The 20,887-nt window shown below is 41.9% G+C and overlaps 1 protein-coding gene across 7 annotated transcripts in view; it reads right to left on the minus strand.

Annotated features, from left to right (window-relative positions):
- Positions 1–932: 932 nt before the first annotated feature.
- LOC132393848 (histone H3-like centromeric protein A) overlaps positions 933–20,887 on the minus strand; it is a 29,288-nt gene continuing 9,333 nt past the window's right edge. For all 7 annotated transcript variants that reach the window (XM_059969243.1, XM_059969246.1, XM_059969245.1 and 4 more), the window contains exons 4-6: positions 15,067–15,185; positions 8,948–9,025; positions 933–3,805 (exon numbers count right to left, since the gene is read on the minus strand). In XM_059969243.1, the coding sequence (XP_059825226.1) occupies positions 3,671–3,805; positions 8,948–9,025; positions 15,067–15,185 (332 nt within the window). In that variant the 3' untranslated portion in view covers positions 933–3,670. The remainder of the gene's footprint in view (positions 3,806–8,947; positions 9,026–15,066; positions 15,186–20,887) is intronic.

The following is a 20,887-nucleotide window of genomic DNA, read 5'->3' on the forward strand; positions in this document are numbered from 1 at the left end:
TGGGAATGGGAAGTCAAATTGAAATGGGTGGTCACCGGGAAGGCTTTTCAGTATCTGTAGAATCTCTTGTGTTTATCAAGGCTATGGGTTTTATAACTAATCAACTTGAGACACATGATGAGAAAATGAGATGAATGCTCTAGAATGACTTCACTGAATGAGAGTTTTGTTGAGATGCCAAATGACTACTCAAACTCCCATTCATTCCTTCATAAATTCTGCTTTGGACATGCTTTGTAGAGGAAGAAGTTATACATGTGTTGAATATAAATAAGGACATAAGAGTCATAAACACAAAAGCACAGAAAAAGGCTCTTCAGTCCATCTAGTCCATGCTGAACTCAACCCACACCTGGACCATAGATAGCCCTTCATATCCCTCATATCCATGTACCTATTCAAACTTCTCTTAAACTTTTCAATTAAACCCACATGCACCACTTGTGTTGGAAGCTCGGCCCATACTCTCACTGCCCATTGGGTGAAGAAGTTCCCCATCATGTTCCCCTTAAATATTTCACCTTTCACCCTTAAATTACAGTATGACTTCTCGTTCTAGTCTTGAGGTAAAAAAGGCTTGCTGCATTTAACCTATCCATACCCCTCATAATTTTGTATACCTCTATCAAATCTCCCCTCATTCTCCAGAATAAAGTCCTAACCTATTCAACTTGTTCCCATAACTCATAACATCCCAACTCATACTTAGTGCTCCGTTTGTGACTCTGCCTGCAACACTACTTTCAATTATTATGTAGCAGTTATGACATATCTACTTCTACTAGATCATAAAATAGGCATTCAAGGTGCAGCCATACATAGGCCACACTTCACGCACTCCTGACACACCACATTCTGAATTATAACCCAGTCAAATAACCCACATCCCTGCTTGAAAGGAATCTGAAGAGACAGGTTTTACAAAATTAATCCAATACTCAAACCTTTATTTCACTGCATTTGGTAGCAGGAAAATTCAACCACATTTTTCCAGTGTCTTAATTATCAACAGTTTTGTTCAAACACTATTTACCACCCCAGATCTCGGAAACATGCTCACAGCATTTGATTTCTCTTATACATGGCAGGGTCCCTAACTAGGACTAGTGACTAGGAAAAGTCATGATCTCAGCTTTTGCTACAATACCTGTGCTTTATACAAGTAAGACATCAGCCATGACGGTTTGGAGGCTTGCACATTTCAATGACCCGGAGAGCAATGCTGGCTGGAATCAGGGCTTTATGCTTTGGCTTTTTGTAGGGTCACCCATGCCAAACAGGTCAAAGGGTAGAGCCAGACTAGGAGTGGTCCACCAGTCCTCCAGGTTCAGGAGTTCAGCTCAGGGCTAACAACTGTGACTAGTCAAACAAATTTTTTGCGGGAACAGCAACAAAGAAGCCTTCTACATCTGAGCGGCCAAGGACAGACAGAGATGGAGGGACCTTCATTGCTGCCCTTAACGGCAGTGGCGTAACGGGCAGTAAGTAGTAACACATGGACAGATACCCTTCTGAACTTCGAGCTGGTCTTCGTACCTTCCTGACCCAGCCAATAAGTTTGACCTTGCTTCATATTTTCCAGTGGTACAACTGGAGCACCATTAAATGAGACCTGTGTACCCACGGTGATATATAAAAGACTCATGCTCGACAGATATGTTTACAGGCAAAAGGCAGGGTACTGATGCTAATCTCTTTCAAAGAACCAGCACATGCATGATGGACCAGAAGGTCTACACCTTAGAAAGTTTGGAGCTTTGCATAATTTATGTATGACTATTAAGCAATAGTGCTTCAGATCTGGCAATAGGCCACGGATACACAAGAAAGGAAAATATATATTCAGTAATGACTGTTTTAAATGGACTACAATTTTTAAAAATACAAACAGGTAAAAGTCCATAGCTCTCCCCCTCATCCTTTCCCTTGCACACACATTGAATGAGGTGGTACACAGAGAGAAACCAGCCCTGAAGTGGGAAGGATAATTAGAAATTAAAAGCAACCTTCTCCACCTCAGCATCTGGCATGTAACAAGCCCTGACTTATGTAACAAGTGCAATCTACTATACCATTCACAGAGTTGTAAGGCAGCAGAGTTTGAGTCAAAATTTAGAACAAACCAATTTCTGGTTGGTTGAAAATATGGCAGATCTAGAGGAAGATTAGAGGAAGGTTTCTTATGAGATGGTTTAGAAAAGCCAATAGGAAATGTTTGTAAAAATAGTTGAAATTTTAAAAGGATTAATTGAGCGATTTAAAACAATTACTACAAGGAAACAAATATTTAAAATCACTTAGCTTGGAACATTTTATTTTCATGATATGTTAGCTGAAAAGCTACTTCAGAGGAGAATAACTCAGTCAGAAAGAGTTTCCCCATGAATAAATCTTTAAAATAAAGCCTACAAAATTATTAATATTTCACTGTCTATCCAAATCTCCCCTGTATTTCTAAAATATTTAAGTCACCAGGCAATAATAACTAGAGGAGGCCCCCAAGAAATGTATAGGGCTGTACAACGTCAGGGGAGCACACGTTGGGGTTGGAACAAATTCTCAACCTTCAACTACTCTGGTCCCACCATGAAGGTGTCATGGTAGGGAAGATCAGTCAAGTCCCCACACTACCAATGGGACTATCCTTCTGCCTGCAAATGTATGGAAACTTATCCACCATAAATGTATATTTGTTTAAAAAATTGAGTAAGATCCATTACATACCAAAAGTAAAGGAAAAATAATTAAAACCAGCTCTTAAAGCTTGAGAAAAAATTTAGGGAGTGCAAACACAATACTTTCATTGGCTAGGATCTCCCTATGGTCAGTCTCTTGTTGGCTTGATCTACTAATAACAAGAGCAGTCAGCATTAACTTTATCAAATACTGATTTGCCCCTTTGGTTCATGATAAAGATTAGATAAAATCATCCTCAGCACAAGTGCAGAAGCTTCACTGGAGGAGTGACAAGATAGGGGCCGAGTTATTTTGCTCCCCCTCTTCTGCAAGGTGTATTCATTCTTTGGGGTACGATGAGAAAAGGTAGTATTAATCTACTTGCCTGCTCGTTAAAGGCTCCCCACACCCCATTGATCACTTTTAGATTTACCAAATACTCCATGCTTTCACTTTCATATCTGCCAACAGCCCACAGTTTCATATTAATCAAGTGTGTGATAATTTACCTCGGTGAAGTTTGTGCTCGGGAGAGGATGAGATTGAGATACAAGTGTGGGAATTGAGATACACAAGCCCAATCACAAGCACAGCCTGATCAATATACTCCACAAACACATCTCAATCCAGTAAGGTTGGCTCGCTTTCAGAGAGCAGGAGGCGAAGAAATGCTAGCCAGTTGGCATATTAGTAGACACATTGAAGGCAGCACTGTGTCATCAGCTGCTGACATCAACCAATTAGAAGAACATTGCAGCAGAATTAAAGTTTAAAAGCTGGCTTAAAATATCTGAGCATCTACTTAAAATGAGCATGCCACAATGCTGTATAGTCAGAGAGTCACCCAGGAACAAAGTGGCAGAACACAGTTCATGTAACCCACTGCTTCTGGTAAGAAGTCCTGTCTCCTTATTAGAAGTGAGAGAAGTTTTCTTGGCACAGGTGCACAAAGGAGGGAGGGAAAGAACTGGCCAAAATGCTGGGTTCTGCTGTGTTAACCCAAACCCGCCTGGATTCCCCTTATCTTCCGGGCCAGCTGTATGTCCTTGGGGAACAGGGTAATTCGCTTGGCATGCAAGGTGCAGAGGTAGGCATCCTCCAGGAGCAGCACCAGAAACGCCTCCGCTGCCTGTAGAATACAACCAAGAACAAATCGCTCAATTACAAAATTAAAGGCAGCAGAAAAGACGCTACGCCCTCCAGGTTCTCCAGCTTCCTCTCATATTAGGGGCAAGGATTAGTGAGTTGTCAGCATGCAATGTTGGTGCCTCCAGCCACAGGGCTCTCGGCTTTTGTTGGTCGGTGACGCAAACAATGTGTTCACTGTATTTTTCCACGTACATGTCAGAAATAAAGGTAAATTTTTTTTACTACCCTTTTACCTAAAGGGAGCGAAATCAGTCAACATTTCTGGTCACTGCAGATCAAGATGGATTTGACATTGTGTTATTGTGCTGCACTGGATCTGGAGTAAGAATAATTTCATTCTCCTTACAGGTATACAGGAAATGTCATTAAACCATCTCTAGAACACACACAAAATGCTGGAGCAACTCAGCAGGCCAGTCATCATCTATAGAAAAAAAGTACATTTCAGGCTTATTTGTGTGTGTTGCTTGGATTTCCAGCGTCTGCAGTTTTTCTGTTGTTTGGGATTTAAACAATCTCTTCCAGTTTTTTTTTTAAACCAGACTTGTAGTTGATGTTATTTTTTGGCAAGTCCCTTCTTTTTATATCAATGCAATAGCAGACATTAAAAAAACCCAAGGATCACACCAGCAGGGAAAAGGGGCTGTGAGTATGGAAGTTGCTTCAGGAAATTGTTTTAATAGATAGCAAATTGCTAAAAGCATTCAATTAAAAAACAAATGTATTTTTGCTTAAGTGTCATTTAATGTGGGATTTTTCTGGGAGCAATTTAATCCCAAAGGACTGCACAGTTAATATAAATTGGAGGTGTTGGATTGGACTGTATGATTGTTATATTCTATGCTGTTTAATTTGCACTTTACATAACTACATGCAAATGGTTTCCTGGTGATCACAGTTTGCTTAGGCAATTGTACAGTGCACGCCCCCCAGTGGTTGCTGTTCTTGTTTCATTATTTCCAACATCCTCCACTTCAAAAATTATAAATGACAGACATTTGCAAAACTTGGTGCTCAGGGTTGACCATCTGCCAGAGTTGTCCTACTTTTACAAGCTTGGTAAAAAGGAGACAACCTCTGAACAAACTCCCAACAGTGCCCTATACTGCCCACTATCAGTGTATGTCACAAACCCCTGAACATAGACCCAACAGTGCCCTATACTGCCCACTATCAGTGTATGTCACAAACCCCTGAACAAACACCGAACAGTGCCCTATACTGCCCACTATCAGTGTATGTCACAAACCCCTGAACAAAGACCCAAAAGTGCCCTATACTGCCCACTATCAGTGTATGTCATCTCCATTCTGAAAGACAGCTTGTTCTGCTACTCCATGCAACTATACCATCCTCAACATCTTTACTTCCTAAGCAAGGCACCTTGATAACTTCTTACATTGATTGTCAATTAAGCTACCATGAAAACAGTAGAGTGATAGAGTTCTGCAGCACAGGTACAGGTCATCGGCCCATCTAGCCCCTGCCAGTCTACCTAGTCCCACTGACTTGCACCTGGACCTTAGCCCTCCATACCCCTCCCATCCACGAAGTTTTCTTAAATCAAATCTGCATCCACCACTTCTGCTGGCAGCTTGTTTCACACCCTCAACACACTCTGATTGAAGAGGATCCCCCCTCAGGTTCTCATTAAATGTTTCACCTTTTACCCTTAACCTATAGATAGATAGATATACTTCATTGATCCCAAAGTAAACAACAGTGTTTCAGTAGCACAGATATATAAATATTAGAAGAGAAGCAAGAAAGAATTTTAAAAATGTATTACCTCGAATAAACTAACAGCAAGGATCATCATTTCCCCGGCTATACGTTGACTCATTATACAGCCTAATGGCCGAAAGAAAGAATGACCTCATATAGAACTCTTATCTGGACCCCGAGTTCCAAATTTACCCAACTTCAGTAGAAAGAGGATCTCTTCATTTACTCAATCTATACCCCTCGTAATTTTGCAAACCTTTATCAAAACTCCCTTCATCCTCCTAAGCTCCAGGGAATAAAACCTTTCCCTGTAACTCACATCATCCCAGCATCATCAATGTCAATCTTCTCTCTAATCTTCTAGTTTTATTGATATTTTTCCTGCAGGTAGGTGACTAGAACTGCACACAATACTCCAAATTTGATCTCACCAACGACTTATACCAGAAATGTCTTCAGATACATAAAATGTAAGAGAGGCGAGAGTGGATATCGGACCACTGGAAAATTATGCTGGAGAGGTAGTGATTGGGAACAAAACGGTGGACAAAATGATTGCAACAGTCTTCACTGTGGAAGACACTAATAGTATAGTGGAAGTTCCTGGTGTCAGGGGGCATGAAATGTGTGAAGTTACCATAACTAGAGAGAAGGTTCTTGGGAAACTGAAAGGTCTGAAGGTGGTTAAGTCACCTGGACCAGATGTTATACCCCCCAGAGTTCAGAAAGAGGCGGCTGAAGAGATTGTGGAAGTATCAGTAATGATCTTTCAAGAGTCACCAAATTCTGGAATGTTCTGAATAATTGTAAATGTCACTCCCTCATCAAGAAAGTAGAGGTAAAAGAAAAGAAACTACAGGACAGTTTGTCTGACCCCAGTGGTTGGGGAAATGTTGGAGTCGATTATTAAAGATAAGGTCTCAAGGTTTCAAAGGGGTCTGTGTTAGGACTGAATCTTTAACATTATATGCTAATGATTTGGATGATGGGATTGATAACCTTGTTGCAAAGTTTGAAGATGAGAAGAGATAGGTGGAGGGGCAGGCAGTTTTGAGGAAGTAGAGAGGCTACAGAAGGACAGACAGATTAAGAGAATGGGGAAAGGAATAGCAGTTGGAATACAGTGTTGAGAAATGAACTTTGGTAGAAGAAGTGAAAGGGTAGACTACTTCCTAAATGGAGAACAAATACAAACAACTGAATAGCAAATGGACTTGGGAATCCTCGTGTAGGATTCCTTAAAGGTTAATTTGCAGGTTGAGTCTGTGGTGAGGAAGGTAAATGCAATGTTTGCATTCATTTCAAGAGGACTAGAATATAAAAGCAAGGATGTAATGTTGAAACTTCATAAAGCACTGGTGAGGCCTGACTTAGAGTACTGTGAGTAGTTTTGGGCCCCTTATCTTAGAAAGCATGTGCTAAAATTGGAAAGGGTTTGAAGGAGGTTCACAAAAATGATTCCAGGATTGAATGGCTTGTCATATGAAGAGCATTTGATGGCTCTGGGCCTGTATTCACTAGAATTCAGAAGAATGAGCAGAGACCTTATTGAAACTTATTTAATGGTGAAAGGCCTTGATAGAGTGGACATGGAGTGAACGTTTCCTATGGTGGCAGAGTAAGACCAGAAGACACAGCTACAGAATAGAGAAGCGTCCTTTTAGAATGGAAATGAGGAGGAATTTCTTTAGCCAGAGGGTGGTGAAATCTGTGAAATTCTTTGCTACAGGCCACAGTGGAGGCCAAGTCTTTATGTACATTTAAGGCAGAGGTTCATAGATTCTTGATTAGTCAGGACATGAAGGGATACAAGGAGAAGGCAGGAGATTGGGGCTGAGAGGAAAACTGGATCAGCAATGATGAAATGGTTGAGAAGACTTGATGGGCCAAGTGGTCTAATTCTGCTCCTATATATTATGGTCTTATACAACTTCAACATAACTCCTGTACATGATGTTCCACCATCACCTCTTGTATTTCAGATTCTATCTACCCACTGAGTTAAAAACATATCTTCCACAGAACCAACCCCTCTACACTTATTACACCTTACCCTAAACCTCTGCCTTCTGATTATTGACAACTCTGCTGCAGAGTTGCAAAGTAGCTTTCATCTGCATCTGCGCTGTGCAACGTGGCTCCAGAACAACATCTCATGCATCATCAACCTGCAGGACATGTCACTCAGGAACTGGGCTATATGATTATTCTTTTTATCACTGCATGTTTTTCTGCCATTCTAATTATATGTGCTGTACATTATATGTGACTTGGCTCTGTTTTGCAATTTGGCCCCAGAGGAATGCTGTTTCACTTGGCTGAATTCATCTGATGGTTGAATGATAATTAAACTTGAGAATAGATTCTTACCATCCACCCTGAAAGAGGTGGGTAAATTAAACTGAATTGTTGGTGTTTGTTTGGGGGTGCTGGTGTGGACTGTGCAGAATTAGGGAAATTTGGTCACACTGAGACCAAATTAGTGTATTTGTTTTTCAAGATATATTTCTACTGTTTACAGCACAAAAGCCTTTCAGCAAATCATGTCTGTGTTGTGTTGTGGAAAGAACTAGCCCAGCTAATCCCTTGAACAAAAAGCTTACTGCCAAAAACAAGTACAAACTTATGGCCCTCTTCCTGCTACCGGCCATGAGAAAGGTATCATTGCTTAGATCTCTTGCAACAGGCCCCTTTTGAGGGACTTGGGGAAACAAGTGGTTGGGTGGCACAGTAGTTATAACAGCGAAGCAGGTTCAATTCCAGCCACTGTCTGCAAGGAGTTTATAACTTCTCCCTGTGACTACATGGGCTTCCTCTGTGCCCTCCAGTTTCTTCCCACATTTCAAACATATAAGGGGTAGTAGGTAATTGGTCACATAGGTGCATCTGGTGGCGTGGGCTCATTGGGTCAAAGGGGCCTGTTGCTGCACCATAAGTGATGAAGTCTGGTTTATTTAGTTTCCTTACCCTACAACTTGCTTACTAGATTTTCCATCCTCACTTGCATTTACACAGATGGACCTTAATTCCTGATGAAGGGCTCAGATCAAAACATCGGCTGTTTGTTCATTTCCATAGTTGCTGCCTGACCTGCTGAGTCCCTCCAGCACTGTGTGTGTTGCTCTGGATTTAGAGCAGCTGCAGAATCTCATGTGTCCCATTTCCACAATGCGTTGGGTTGTGGAAAGAACTGTCCTGGATAATCCCCGAGCAGAACTCCAGCTGTGGTTTTAAGGTTCCCTCATGTGTTTGTTCAGTCCCACCCACATTTCCAAGCATTGCTCTAACCTCTGAGATACTTCTGACAGATTGCCTTATTTTCTGCAAGTCATTGAAAGACAAACTGTGATAAGGAATTAGCAAGGGAAGCCTCTTCTCTGGTAGATGCAGTCCTTACCTCCTGCAGTGCCAACAAAGCGTTTGCTTGCCATCTGAAATCGGCACCTCTTGTAAACCGAGAAGCCACCTCACGAACCTGGAAAGATAAAGCCCCAAAAAAAATCAAATAAATCTAAATTATTGATGTAATTAAATAAAATGATTCGCATTATTCACTGAGTACACATGTTAACTCTAGTAACCCTATCAAAATCAGGTTTACTATCACCAGTATATGTCATGAAATGTTGTTTTGCACAGCAGAACATTGCAATAGAGAATAAGAAAATAAATTACAATAATAAATATATTAATGTATAAAATTAAATTAAATTAGTGCAAAGAGAGATCAAAAAACAAAAAAATATAGTGAGGTAGTGTTCATAGACTCATTGTCCATTCAGAAATCTGATGGTAGTGGGGAAGAAGCTCTTCCTGAAACATTGAGCGTGTTTCTTCAGGCTTCTACCTCCTCCTTGATGGTAGCAATGAAAAGAGGATAATGGGGGTCCTTCATGATGGGAGCCATCGCCTTTTGAAGGTGTCCTGGATGCAGGGGAGGCTAGTGCCCATGATGGAATTGTCTGAGCTTGCAGCTTCTTCTGATCCTGCGCAGTGCCCCCCCCCCCCCCATACCATTCAATGATATAAGAAATTGCCTTTCAACTCACAAGAGAGCATAGGCCATTATATAGGCATATATTTTGATGTTTCTGTAGCAGGCAATTTCTTTTTTACAAGGTCAAGTTGCTAGCTTGATGCTCAACCTGGCATGGATGGAAAGTGTGCACGGGAACCGGCTGCATTTGAACTCGGGACCTTCCATCCCAAAGCCCAGCATTGAAGCCACTAAGCCACCAGCTGGCTGCATACAGTGATATAGCCAGATAGAATGCTTTCCATAGTACATGCGAGAGTCGCTGGTGACATACCAATTTCCCTATGAGTGACATCTAGCAGAATCTGTGCCTATATTAAACACCTGCAGCATTTTTCTTTTTATTTAGAGATACAGCACGGTAACAGATCCTTCTGGACCCAGACTATGCGCTGCCCACCTACACCCATGTGAACAATTCACGGACTAACATGAACATCCTTGGAATATGGAAGGAAATATCTTCTCTTCTGGACGTGGAGAGGATGCTTCCTATAGTGGACAAGTCTAAGACTAGAGGGGACAGCCTCAAAATAGATGGACGTCCATTTCAAACAGAGACGAGGAAGAATTTCTTTAGCCAGAGTAGTGAATTTGTGGATTTCATTGCCATTTTTGGTACATTGACTATATTTAAAGCGGAGGTTGATAGTTTCGTGGTTAGTCAGAGTGTCACATGGAGAATGTTTGAGAAGGACAATAAATCAGTCATGGAAAAGCAGGGCAGACACGATATGCTAAGTTGTCTAATTCAGAATCAGGTTTAATATCACTGGCATATGGTGCAATTTGTTAACCTGGCAGCAGCAATACAATGCAATACATGATAATACAGAACAAAAGTAAACCAATTACATTAAGTATGTGTATATTAAATAGTTAGATTAAAAATTGTGTAAAACCAGAAATAATATTTTAAAAAATGAGGCAGTGTTCATGGGTTCGATGTCCATTTTGAAATCGGATGGCAGTGCGGAAGATGCCATTCCTGAATCATTGAGTGTGTGCCTTCAGACTTCTCTACCTCCTTCTTGACAATAACAGTGAGAAAAGGACATGTCCTGGGTGATGGGGGTCCTTAATAATGGATGCCACCTTTCTGAGGCACCGCTCCTTGAGGATGTCTTACTACAGAGGTTGGAACCCAAGATGGAGCTGACTAATCTTACAACTTTCTGTAGCCTCTTTCGATGCCGTGCAGTAGCCTCCCCATATCAGAGAGTGATGCAGCTTGTCAGAACAATCTCCACGATATATCTGTAGATGTTTGAGTGTTTTAGGTGACAAAGCAAATCTCATCTAACTCAAGAAATATAGCCACTGTCTTGCCTTCTTTATAGGTGCATCAATATGTTGGGACCAGGTTAGATCCTCAGAGATGATGACACCCAGGAACTTGAAATTGCTCACTCTCTCCACTTCTGATGCTTCTATGAGGATTGGTTCATGTCCTACCTTTTCTGAAGTCAACAATCAGCTCTTTGCTCTTACTGATGTTGAGTGTAATCCTGCTCCTATGGAGCACCAGGAGAAAACCATCACAGTCCAGGGGAGAACATACAAACTGCACTGAATGCTGCTGCTGCTGTGTTACGCCATCGTGCCCAGGTCCCTCTGTGCCTTTCTATAGGCATTTCTCAACTAACAAATATGAGACTTGTGAAATGTCAACACAATACCATTTCGGCGTTCAGAATATGTGCCTTCGATTTAAAAATCTTTCAGTGTTACAGTAGCCCTTAGAAATCAAATTTCAAGTCACAAAATTTAATTTAATGGAAAGTTTTCTTAGAACACAACCCTTTCATGATACTGGAAAACACGTACATCACAAATACTTTCCTGTTGAAACTTTGTTGAGCATCCCCATTCCAATCGCAGAATTTTCCAGTGGCCAAACATTTTAATCCCTATCCCCATTCCCATTCCAATACGCAAGTCCAAGGTCTCCTCTTCTGCCATGATGAGGCCACTTTCAGCTTGGAGGAACATCATCTTATATTCCATCAAAGTAGCCTAAACCTGATGGCATGAACATCATCTTGTCCTTACAGTAATTCTTTCCCCTTCCTCTTCTTTTATTCCCCACTGTGGTCTCTTATCTCTTCTACTCATCAGCCTATCACCTCCCCCAGTGCCCCTCCTCCTTCCCTTTCTCCCATGGTCCACTCTCCTCCCCTATCAGATTCCTTCCCCTCCAGCCCTTTACTTTTTCCCACCTATCACCTACCAGCTTCTTACTTCATGCCTCCTCCCTCATCAAACTGGATTCACCTATCACCTTCTAGCTTGCCCTCCTTCACTCCTCCTTCCCCCCCCCCCCCCACACAACTTTTTATTCTGGCTTCTTCTCACATTTTTTTCCCCAGTCCTGATGAAGGGACTCAGCCTGAAACATCAACTGTTTATGCACTTCTATAGATTCTGTCTGACCTGCTGAGTTCCTCCAGCATTTCATCTGTGTATCACTTTCTTGTTGATGTGTTTGTTTCAGCTTTAAGTTTTCCATTTACCCAATGTCTCCCATCGTTCGGGTTTTTATTTTGCATCCTTCTCTAAAATCCACTTGGATTCTGCCATTGTTGACATTCCAACATGCAACATGGGGAAGCATAGTGAAGCAGCTTGAGCCAGTCAGCACCACAACCCAGGCTCAATCCTGACTTCTGCACTGACTGCGTTAAACTCAAGCACATTAGTACTGGACAGGTCTTCCCACATCCCAAACGCATGTAGTTCATAGGCTAATTGACCACTATAAGTTATCCTCCGTGTAGATGAGTGTTAAGATTCAAGGGGAATTGATGGAACTGTAAGGAGAATAAAATCCAATGAACATATGATGAGTTCAAGATTAGTATACGTTCAACATCATCATCCGGTCAGTTCTAATCAACAGGCTCCAAAACCTCCCTCTGCAACTGGACTTGCATCAGGAAACCAGTCAGTGTGGATAGCAAATAGCTTCTCCCCCTCACTGACAGTCAACACAGATGCATACTTAGCCCACTGCTCTACAGTCAAGAGTGTGGCAAGGCAAGGCGCAATGTCACAACTGTTATTGGCAGAATCTCAAATGGTGACAAGGAGGCATACAGGAGCAAAATGAATCAGCTGGTTGGTGTCGCAACAACAAATCTGCACTTAACATCAGCAAGACAAAGGAATTGTCTGTAAACTTCAGGAAGATGAAGTCAAGAGAACAGAGACAAGTCCTAGGAAGGGTCAGTTCCTGGGTGTCAACATCTCTGAAATTCTATCCTTGGCCTAACAAACTGAGGCAATTACAAAGAAGGCTTGCCATTAGCTGTATTTCATTTGAAATTTGAGTAGATTTGGTATGTCGCCAAAGAGAAATTGCCTTTCAACTCATGAGAGAGCATAGGCCATCAACTTTTTGCCGTTGATGTTTCTGTAACAGGCAATTTCTTTTTTACGAGGTTGAGTCGCTAGCTCGACGCTCAACCCAGCACTGGTGGAAAGTGTGCACGGGGGCCGGCTGGACTTGAACTCAGGACCTGTTGCCACTATGCCACCAGGTGGCTATGTCATAAAGACTCTAGTAAATTTGTACAGATGTACTGTGGAAAGCATTCTGTTTGGCTGCATTACCTTCTGATATGGACACACCAATGCAGAGGATTAGAAAAAGCTGCACAGAGTTAAAAACTCAGCAAGCTCTGTCATGGGCACTAACCTCCCTATCATCAAGGGCATCTTCAAAAGGCAGTATCCAGCACTAAAGACTATCACCATCCAGGACAAAGCCTCTTCCCATTACTACAATTAGGGAGCTGGTGCAGGAGCTTGAAGATGCCCACACAGTGTCAGGAACAGCTTCTTCCCCAATGCCATCAGATTTCTGAACAGTCCATAAACTCATGAACACTACCTTTTAGCATTACTTATTTTTCTTATCTCTTATTCATCATCATCATCATGTACGGTGCCATATGACGTGGACAATCATTATCTTCCATCCGTCATGGCCATGATTGTTCTTGGCAAATTTTTCGACATAAGTGGCTTGCCATTGCCTTCTTCTGGGCAATGTCTTTACAGGACAGGTAACCCCAGCCATTATAGATACTTCAGAGATTGTCTGCCTGGCGTCACATAACCAGGATCTGTGATGTGCACCGGCTGTTCATACCACCTGCTCCCATGACTTTACGTGACCCTGATTGGGGGGGGGGGGCTGATCAGGTGCTACACCTTGCCTAAGAGTGACCTGCAGGCTAGCAGAGGGAAGCAGCGCCTTCACCTCCTTTAGTAGGACATACCCCTAGCCCCGCCACATCATATTTCTTATTATAACATTGTAATATTTTAATGCATTGAACTGTGCTACTGCTGCAAAACATGAAACTTCACAACATGTCATATATTAATGATAATCAATCTGATTCTGTATACCTGACAGTCAGGTGGTTAGCTGGTTATGTAAAAACAGCCATTAGTGTTAAGTATAAATAGCTCTACTATCACAGAAAACAATCAGATTGGAGAAGGCCTCTGGTGCAAAGTATGATTCTCTCATCCCAGAAGCCACTTGTCACTGCTAATATTATCTTAATCCTTTATTTAATCTGACTACTTCTTAAAGTATGCTACCCAAATTCAGACAGTGCTCTGTACTGATGAAGCACAAATTTCTGCCCAGTTTCCAGAACCCACATGTACTCTGTTTTATCAGCGAGATCAACACAAGGAAAGCTAGTACTTACTGCCCACTCCTAATTGTCCCTGACAACGTGGCAAACAACCTTTTGTTTTGAACGAGTTCTGATTTACTGCCAATTCTCTAACAACCCAAATGTGCTTCCCACAGCTGATAATCTTTGGCAAGTGAAAATGAAAATATTGTGGGTACAGTATGTCAAAACTGCCCGATGTGTCAGCAATCCCAGCTAACCTATGGTACTGTACCGTAACATACAGTATAGACAGAAAAGTGCCGGAAAAAGGCCAGTAACGTCATGAAGGATCCCACTCACCCTACTCATGGACTGTTTGTCCCACTCTCATCAGGGAAGAGATTACGTAGCGTCCATACCAGAACCACCAGACTTAAAAACACTTATTTGCCCCAAGCATCAACACTTCCCTGTCCACACCCCCACCAGTATTTTATCATTTCCTGTCAAAGTCACATTATGTATAGTCACTCCTGTCACTTTATGGACTTACAATCTATGTATGTAAGCTACAGTATCTTATGTATTTATATTGATTGTGTTAGTATTATTGTTATACTTATCTTATTGTGATTTTTTTTTTTGCATTGCATTGGATCTGAAGTAACAATTACTTTGCTTTCTTTTACACTTGTGTACTGGAAATTACTTTTAAAAATCTTGAATCCCAACACCAAACAGAGCTGAACACTTCGTCCACACTGCTAACAACAATACAAATCAATCTGGAAAGAGCACTTTCATTTCACCTTGCAGTCAGTATTTTTGTCCCTGGCCACTCACCACTCTGCTAAATGGCAGCTTGTTCATCAACAAACTTGTCGACTTCTGATATTGGCGTATTTCCTTCAAGGCCTTGGTGCCCGGGCGGAACCTCCGGCGTGTGGAAGCTGGTCGTGGCCCTACAGAACAGGCAATCGAGTTTTACGGAGTTCAACAGCAAGTCTGCATTTTGATCATGTTTATTTTGGCTAATTGGGACACATTGAGACCAGTACATTTTAACGCAATTAAGCAGCTCCCAATTAGCCGGTTTCATGGAAATAGTTAAAAAAGATGTTTAACTGAGTAACAAATTATGTATTTAAATGATTGACGGAGGAATTCATCCAGTGTATGCTGCTGTTTTCTTTTGATTGATTGAAAATGAAGAAAATCAGTAAAGGTAATGGACTGGCTTCATTGCCTTCCTGCACGAAGTAGTGTTGCCATCTGTCAATATACAAGTGGATGACTTTCAGTTTGGTCCCATAGAGCTACTTTTTCCAGCAGTGTCAATTTTTTCGTGGTATCTTGGCAAGGGTCTGAAGTATTTTTAAAGTAAAAAAAAACTATCAAAGAAACACTTTTTTGAATTGCCATTCATCAGCCCAAATGGTTAACACAACAACACACACAAAATGCTGGAGGAACTCAGCAGGCCAGGCAGCATCTATGGAAAAGATTTCGGGCTGAGACCCTTCAGCAGGACTTCCAATCGAGTTGGTAGAATTGGGAGAAAGTTCTAGAGAGGACGGGATGGAGAGAGATTTGTGATGGATAGTAGTCTGGGTTTGAGGCTTTTGATGGGGCAGAGGGTAAGATGCTGCAGAATGCCATTGGAAGGCAAATCCCTGTTGCACAAAGTACTTGTCAGTGATTTTGATAATGGAATTGAGCGCTTTGTGGCAAAGTTTGCAGATGATACAAAGATAGATGGAGGGGCAGGTAGTGCTGAGGAAGCAATGCGATTGTAGCAGGACTTCGACAAATTGGAAGAATGGGGATAAAAGTGGCAGATGGAATACAGTGTTAGGAAATGTATGATAATGCATTTCTGTAAAAGGAACAATAGTACAAACTATATCTGAATGGGGAGAAAATTCAAACACCGGAGGTGCAGAGAGACTTAGTGCAAGACTTCCACAAGGTTAAATTACAGGTTGAGTCTGTGATAAAGAAGGTAAGTGCAATGTTTGCATTTATTTCAAGGGGAAGAGAATACAAAAGCAAAGAGATAATGCTGAGCCTTTATAACAACAGTTTAGGGCTCCATATGGGATGTCTTGTCATTGGAGAGAGTTCGAAGGAGGCTCATGAGGATGATTCCAGGAAGGAAGGGGTTAACATATGAAGAGCATCTGGCAGCTCTAGGCCTACACTCACTGGAATTTAGAAGAATGCAGGGGAATCTCATTGAAAGCTACCAAATGTTGAAAGAACTAGATAGGATGGATGTAAAGAGGATGTTTCCTCAGATGGTGGAGATATCAAGAACTAGAGGGCACAGTCTCAAAACTGTGAGGCAACCTTAGAGCAGAGGTAAGGAGGTATTTTGTTTGAGCCAGACAGAAATAAATCTGTGGGATGCTCTGCCACAGACTGCAGTGGAGGCCAAGTCCGTGGGTATATTTAAGGCAGAATTTGATACTTTACTGATCGGTCAGGGCATCAAAGAATATGGCAAGGCGGCAAGTGAAAGCAGTTGGGTGGGATCCGGAATCAGCCATGATGGTATGGCGGAGCAGACTTGATAGGCTGAATGGCCTAATTCTGCTCCTATGTCCTACGATCTAAAAGACCAAACAGCTCATTGTGTCTTGTGCAGATAAATGGCTCCAAGGAGGAAGGGCCAATACTCCCGACAGAGCCCGTTTGTCCGAGGTGGATGAGCAGTCGAGATGTGTGTGCTTCAACGCAGATCATGGGTGCAGCATGCGAGTTAACAACAACTCCATGATGAGCTCCGACTTTATACACACACCGGACTGGTTTAACTGTAATGGGCCCTTTTAGTATTTTCTTTTCTCTTCCCTGAGATTTGTAAGTACACTTTCTTTTTAATTTTAATTTAATCGAGGTTTCTTTCATCACGATGTTGCAATTTTGAACCCAAAATCATACGGACCCAAGACGGGTATTGTTTGTGAGTCTCGTGGCTGTTAGCAGAGCTGGCTAACGAGCACAGTGAGAGGGTTACACTTTGGTTAGACCACATTAGGAACATTATGTTCAGCTCTTGTCACTTCATGATAGAAAGGATATGGAATCTTTAGTAAGGGTGCAGAGAAGAATTACCAGGATACTTACTGAAGGTTGTCATAATTTATAATGGGACATTGACAGGACACAGAACTGGGTTGAGAAGTGGCTAGATGGTGTTTAATCTGGAAAAGTGTGAAGGGATTCACTTGGAAGGTTGAATTTGAAGGCAGAATGCAAGATTGAGAACAGGATTCTTAGTAGTGTAGAGGAACAAAGTTATCTCAGGGTCCACATGCATAGATCCCTCAAAGTTGCTGTGCAAGTTGATAGGGTATACAAGTTGAAGTAGTGTGTTGATCTTCATTCATTGAGGGACTGAGGTTAAGAATCACAAAGCAGCTGTATAAAACACTGGTTATACCATATTTGGAGCATGCTGTTCAATTCTGGTCACTTCATTAGAAAGGATACCAACAATATTTACCAGGATCGCGCCTGGACTAGTGTAGATTGAGCAAGCCGTTGGTAGGGATATACAAGATGATTTAATAGGCATTTATTAGATTGGACAGCCAGCACCTTTTTCCCCAGATACAAGACCATTAGATATAGGAGTAGAAGTAGGGCATTCGGCCCATCAAATCTGCTCCAGCATTCAATCATGGGCTGATCCAATTCTTCCAGTCATCTCCACTCCCCATAACCTTTGATGCCCTGGCTAATCAAGAACCTATCTATCTCTGCCTTAAAAACACCCAATGACTTGGCCTTCACAGCCGCTCGTGGCAACAAATTCCACAGATTTACCACCCTCTGATTAAAGTAATTTATCCACATCTCTGTTCTAAATGATCGTCCTTCAATCTTGAAGTCATGCCCTCTTGTCCGAGAATCCCCTACCATGGGAAATAACGTTGCCATATCTAATCTGTTCAGGCCTTTTAACATTCTGAATGTTTCTATGAGATCACCCCTCATTCTCCTGAACTCCAGGGAATACAGCCCAAGAGCTGCCAGACATTACTCATATGGTAACCCTTTCATTCCTGGAATCATTCTCATGAAACTTCTCTGAACTCTCTCCAATGTCAGTATACCCTTTCTAAAATAAGGAGCCCAAAACTGCACACAATACTCCAAGTGTGGTCTCATGAGTGCCTGACAGAGTCTCAACATCACATCCTTGCTCTAATATTCTATACCTCCAGAAATGAATGCCAACATTGCATTCGCCTTCTTCACCACCAACTCAACCTGAAGGTTAACCTTTAGGAGATCCTGCACAAGGACTCCCAAGTCCCCTTGCATCTCTGCATCTTGAATTCTCTCCCTATCTAAATAATAATAATATCTTCCACCAAAGTGCATGACCATACACTTTCCAACATTGTATTTCATTTGCCACTTCTTTGCCCATTCCCCTAAACCAGGGGTCGGCAACCCACGGCTCTTTCATCTCTGTGCTGCGGCTCCCTATGGCTTTGGAAAATAAATGATAAGTATTTAATTAAAATGTATTTTATGTTAGTTTGTTAGTTTTTGAAGTGTAATTCTAAATTTGAAGATTTTGGTGATCTTGTACAATCTAAATAAAACGTGTTTTTGTCACTATTAATATACGTCACCACGGCCAATGCCTGACACCCGCCAGTGCGCAATTTCTTTAATTTTTCGATCCAAGGTAGGCTAACTATGGAGAATTCTAAAAAAACAAAAGTGACTGAAGAAAACAGAACATTTAATGATACGTGGGCAGATTCATTTGCTTTCACTGCTGACAAGACTAGTTTACCGGTATGCTTAATATGCAATGAAAACTAGCAAACAACAAAAAGTCAAAAGTTGCAAGACATTTCCAGAATAAACACGCAGCCTTTGCTCAAAAATATCCGGATGGAGATGAGAGAAAAAAAGCTGTTTCGGAACTGATGCGGAAGGTTGATCTGAGCAAAAATCATTTCAAGAAGTGGATGATGACTGGAAAATCAACGACATATGCTAGTTTTGTTGCCGCTCAGGAAATAGTCAGGCACGGGAAGCAGTTTACAGATGGTGAATATATAAAAGAATCTTTCATTAAGATTTCAGAACATCTATTCACGGACTTTAAAAACAAGAGTGAAATTGTGCAGAAAATCAGGGATATGCCCCTCTCTGCAAAGACTGTCAAAGACAGAACCATAAAAATGGCAGAAGACATCAGAAGACAGTAAATTAAAGACATCAATTCAGCTGTGGCCTACTCGATTGCCTGTAATGAGTCTAAAGACAAAGGTGATATTGAACAAATAGCGCTGTTCTGCCAGTATGTAAACTCTGCCGGGCCACAGGAAGAAATGATTGAGTTGATACCTCTAAAAGACCAAACACAGGGGGAGGACATCTGTGAGGCTGTCTTGAATTGTTTAAGAGCCAAAGTAATAAAGACCACCCACCTGGTGTCAGTAGCTACTAATGGGGCACCAAGTATGACAGGAGCGCACAAGGGATTTGTGGCTTTACTGCAGAAGTCGCTGGACAGAAAGCTGCTGACTTTTCACTACATCTTGCACCAAGAGGCACTGTGCGCTCAAACATTTCCTTCGGAATGCACAGAAGTAATGGATGTTGTCATTCAGATTGTCAATAAAATAATGGCAAAAAGTTTAAATCACCGTCAATTCCGTTTGTTACTGGACGAGCTGGAAAGCGCATATTCTTATCTCCTGCTGCACAACAAAGTTCGGTGGCTGTCCAGAGGAGAGGTGCTGAAACGCTTTGTCGCGTGTCTGGAAGAAGTGAAAACTTTCCTGGGCAGCAAAGGTCTCACCTTTCCTGAGCTAGTACAGCCAGAGTGCCTGTAAAAGCTACACTTCATGGTCGACATGACAGCGCACCTGAACATGCTGAACACAGCTCTTCAGGGGAAAGGACGCACAGCCCTGCACATGTTGGAGGATGTTTTGGCATTCCAGCGCAAGTTGACAGTGCTTGCCAGAGATTTACAGAAAGGCACATTGTCTCACTTCCCCAATTTGAGAGAGTTCAAACAAGCTCACGACATGATAAATTCGGAGTATTTACATTCTGCAATCATCGCAATGCAAGCATCGTTTGGGAAACGCTTCTGTGAGCTCAGAGAGGTAAAAAACACATTATCCTTCCCGGTCACTCCCCTAAGCATCGATCCATCCCTACTGAATACGACTGCATTGGCAGGTGTGAGTCAACCTGATCTTGAGATGGAACTGGCCGACATAGCCGACAAAGACATATGGGTGTCCAAGTTTAGACGCTTGACAGCAGACCTTGAAGATGTTGCCCGTCAGAAGGCCATTCTTGATCAGAGTCACAAATGGAGTGATATTGAAAACCTCCCTAAACTGGACAAACTTGTTTTCGAAAAATGGAATGCTATCCCCGATATTTATGTAAACATTAAAAAGTATGCGCTTGGAGTCCTGTAGATCTTTGGATCCACATATGTATGTGAGCAGGTGTTCTCCAACATGAACTTTATTAAAACAAACATCGCGCACGCCTCACAGATGACAGCTTGCGATCCTGTGTAAAGATGAAGGTGACGTCATACAGCCCTGATGTGCAGACGCTGTGCGCTGAGGTCCAGGAGCAGAAATCCCATTAACCAAGTATGATAAAT

This window comes from Hypanus sabinus, chromosome 5 (genome assembly GCF_030144855.1).
Source record: "Hypanus sabinus isolate sHypSab1 chromosome 5, sHypSab1.hap1, whole genome shotgun sequence".
NCBI classification, from domain to species: Eukaryota; Metazoa; Chordata; class Chondrichthyes; order Myliobatiformes; family Dasyatidae; genus Hypanus; species Hypanus sabinus.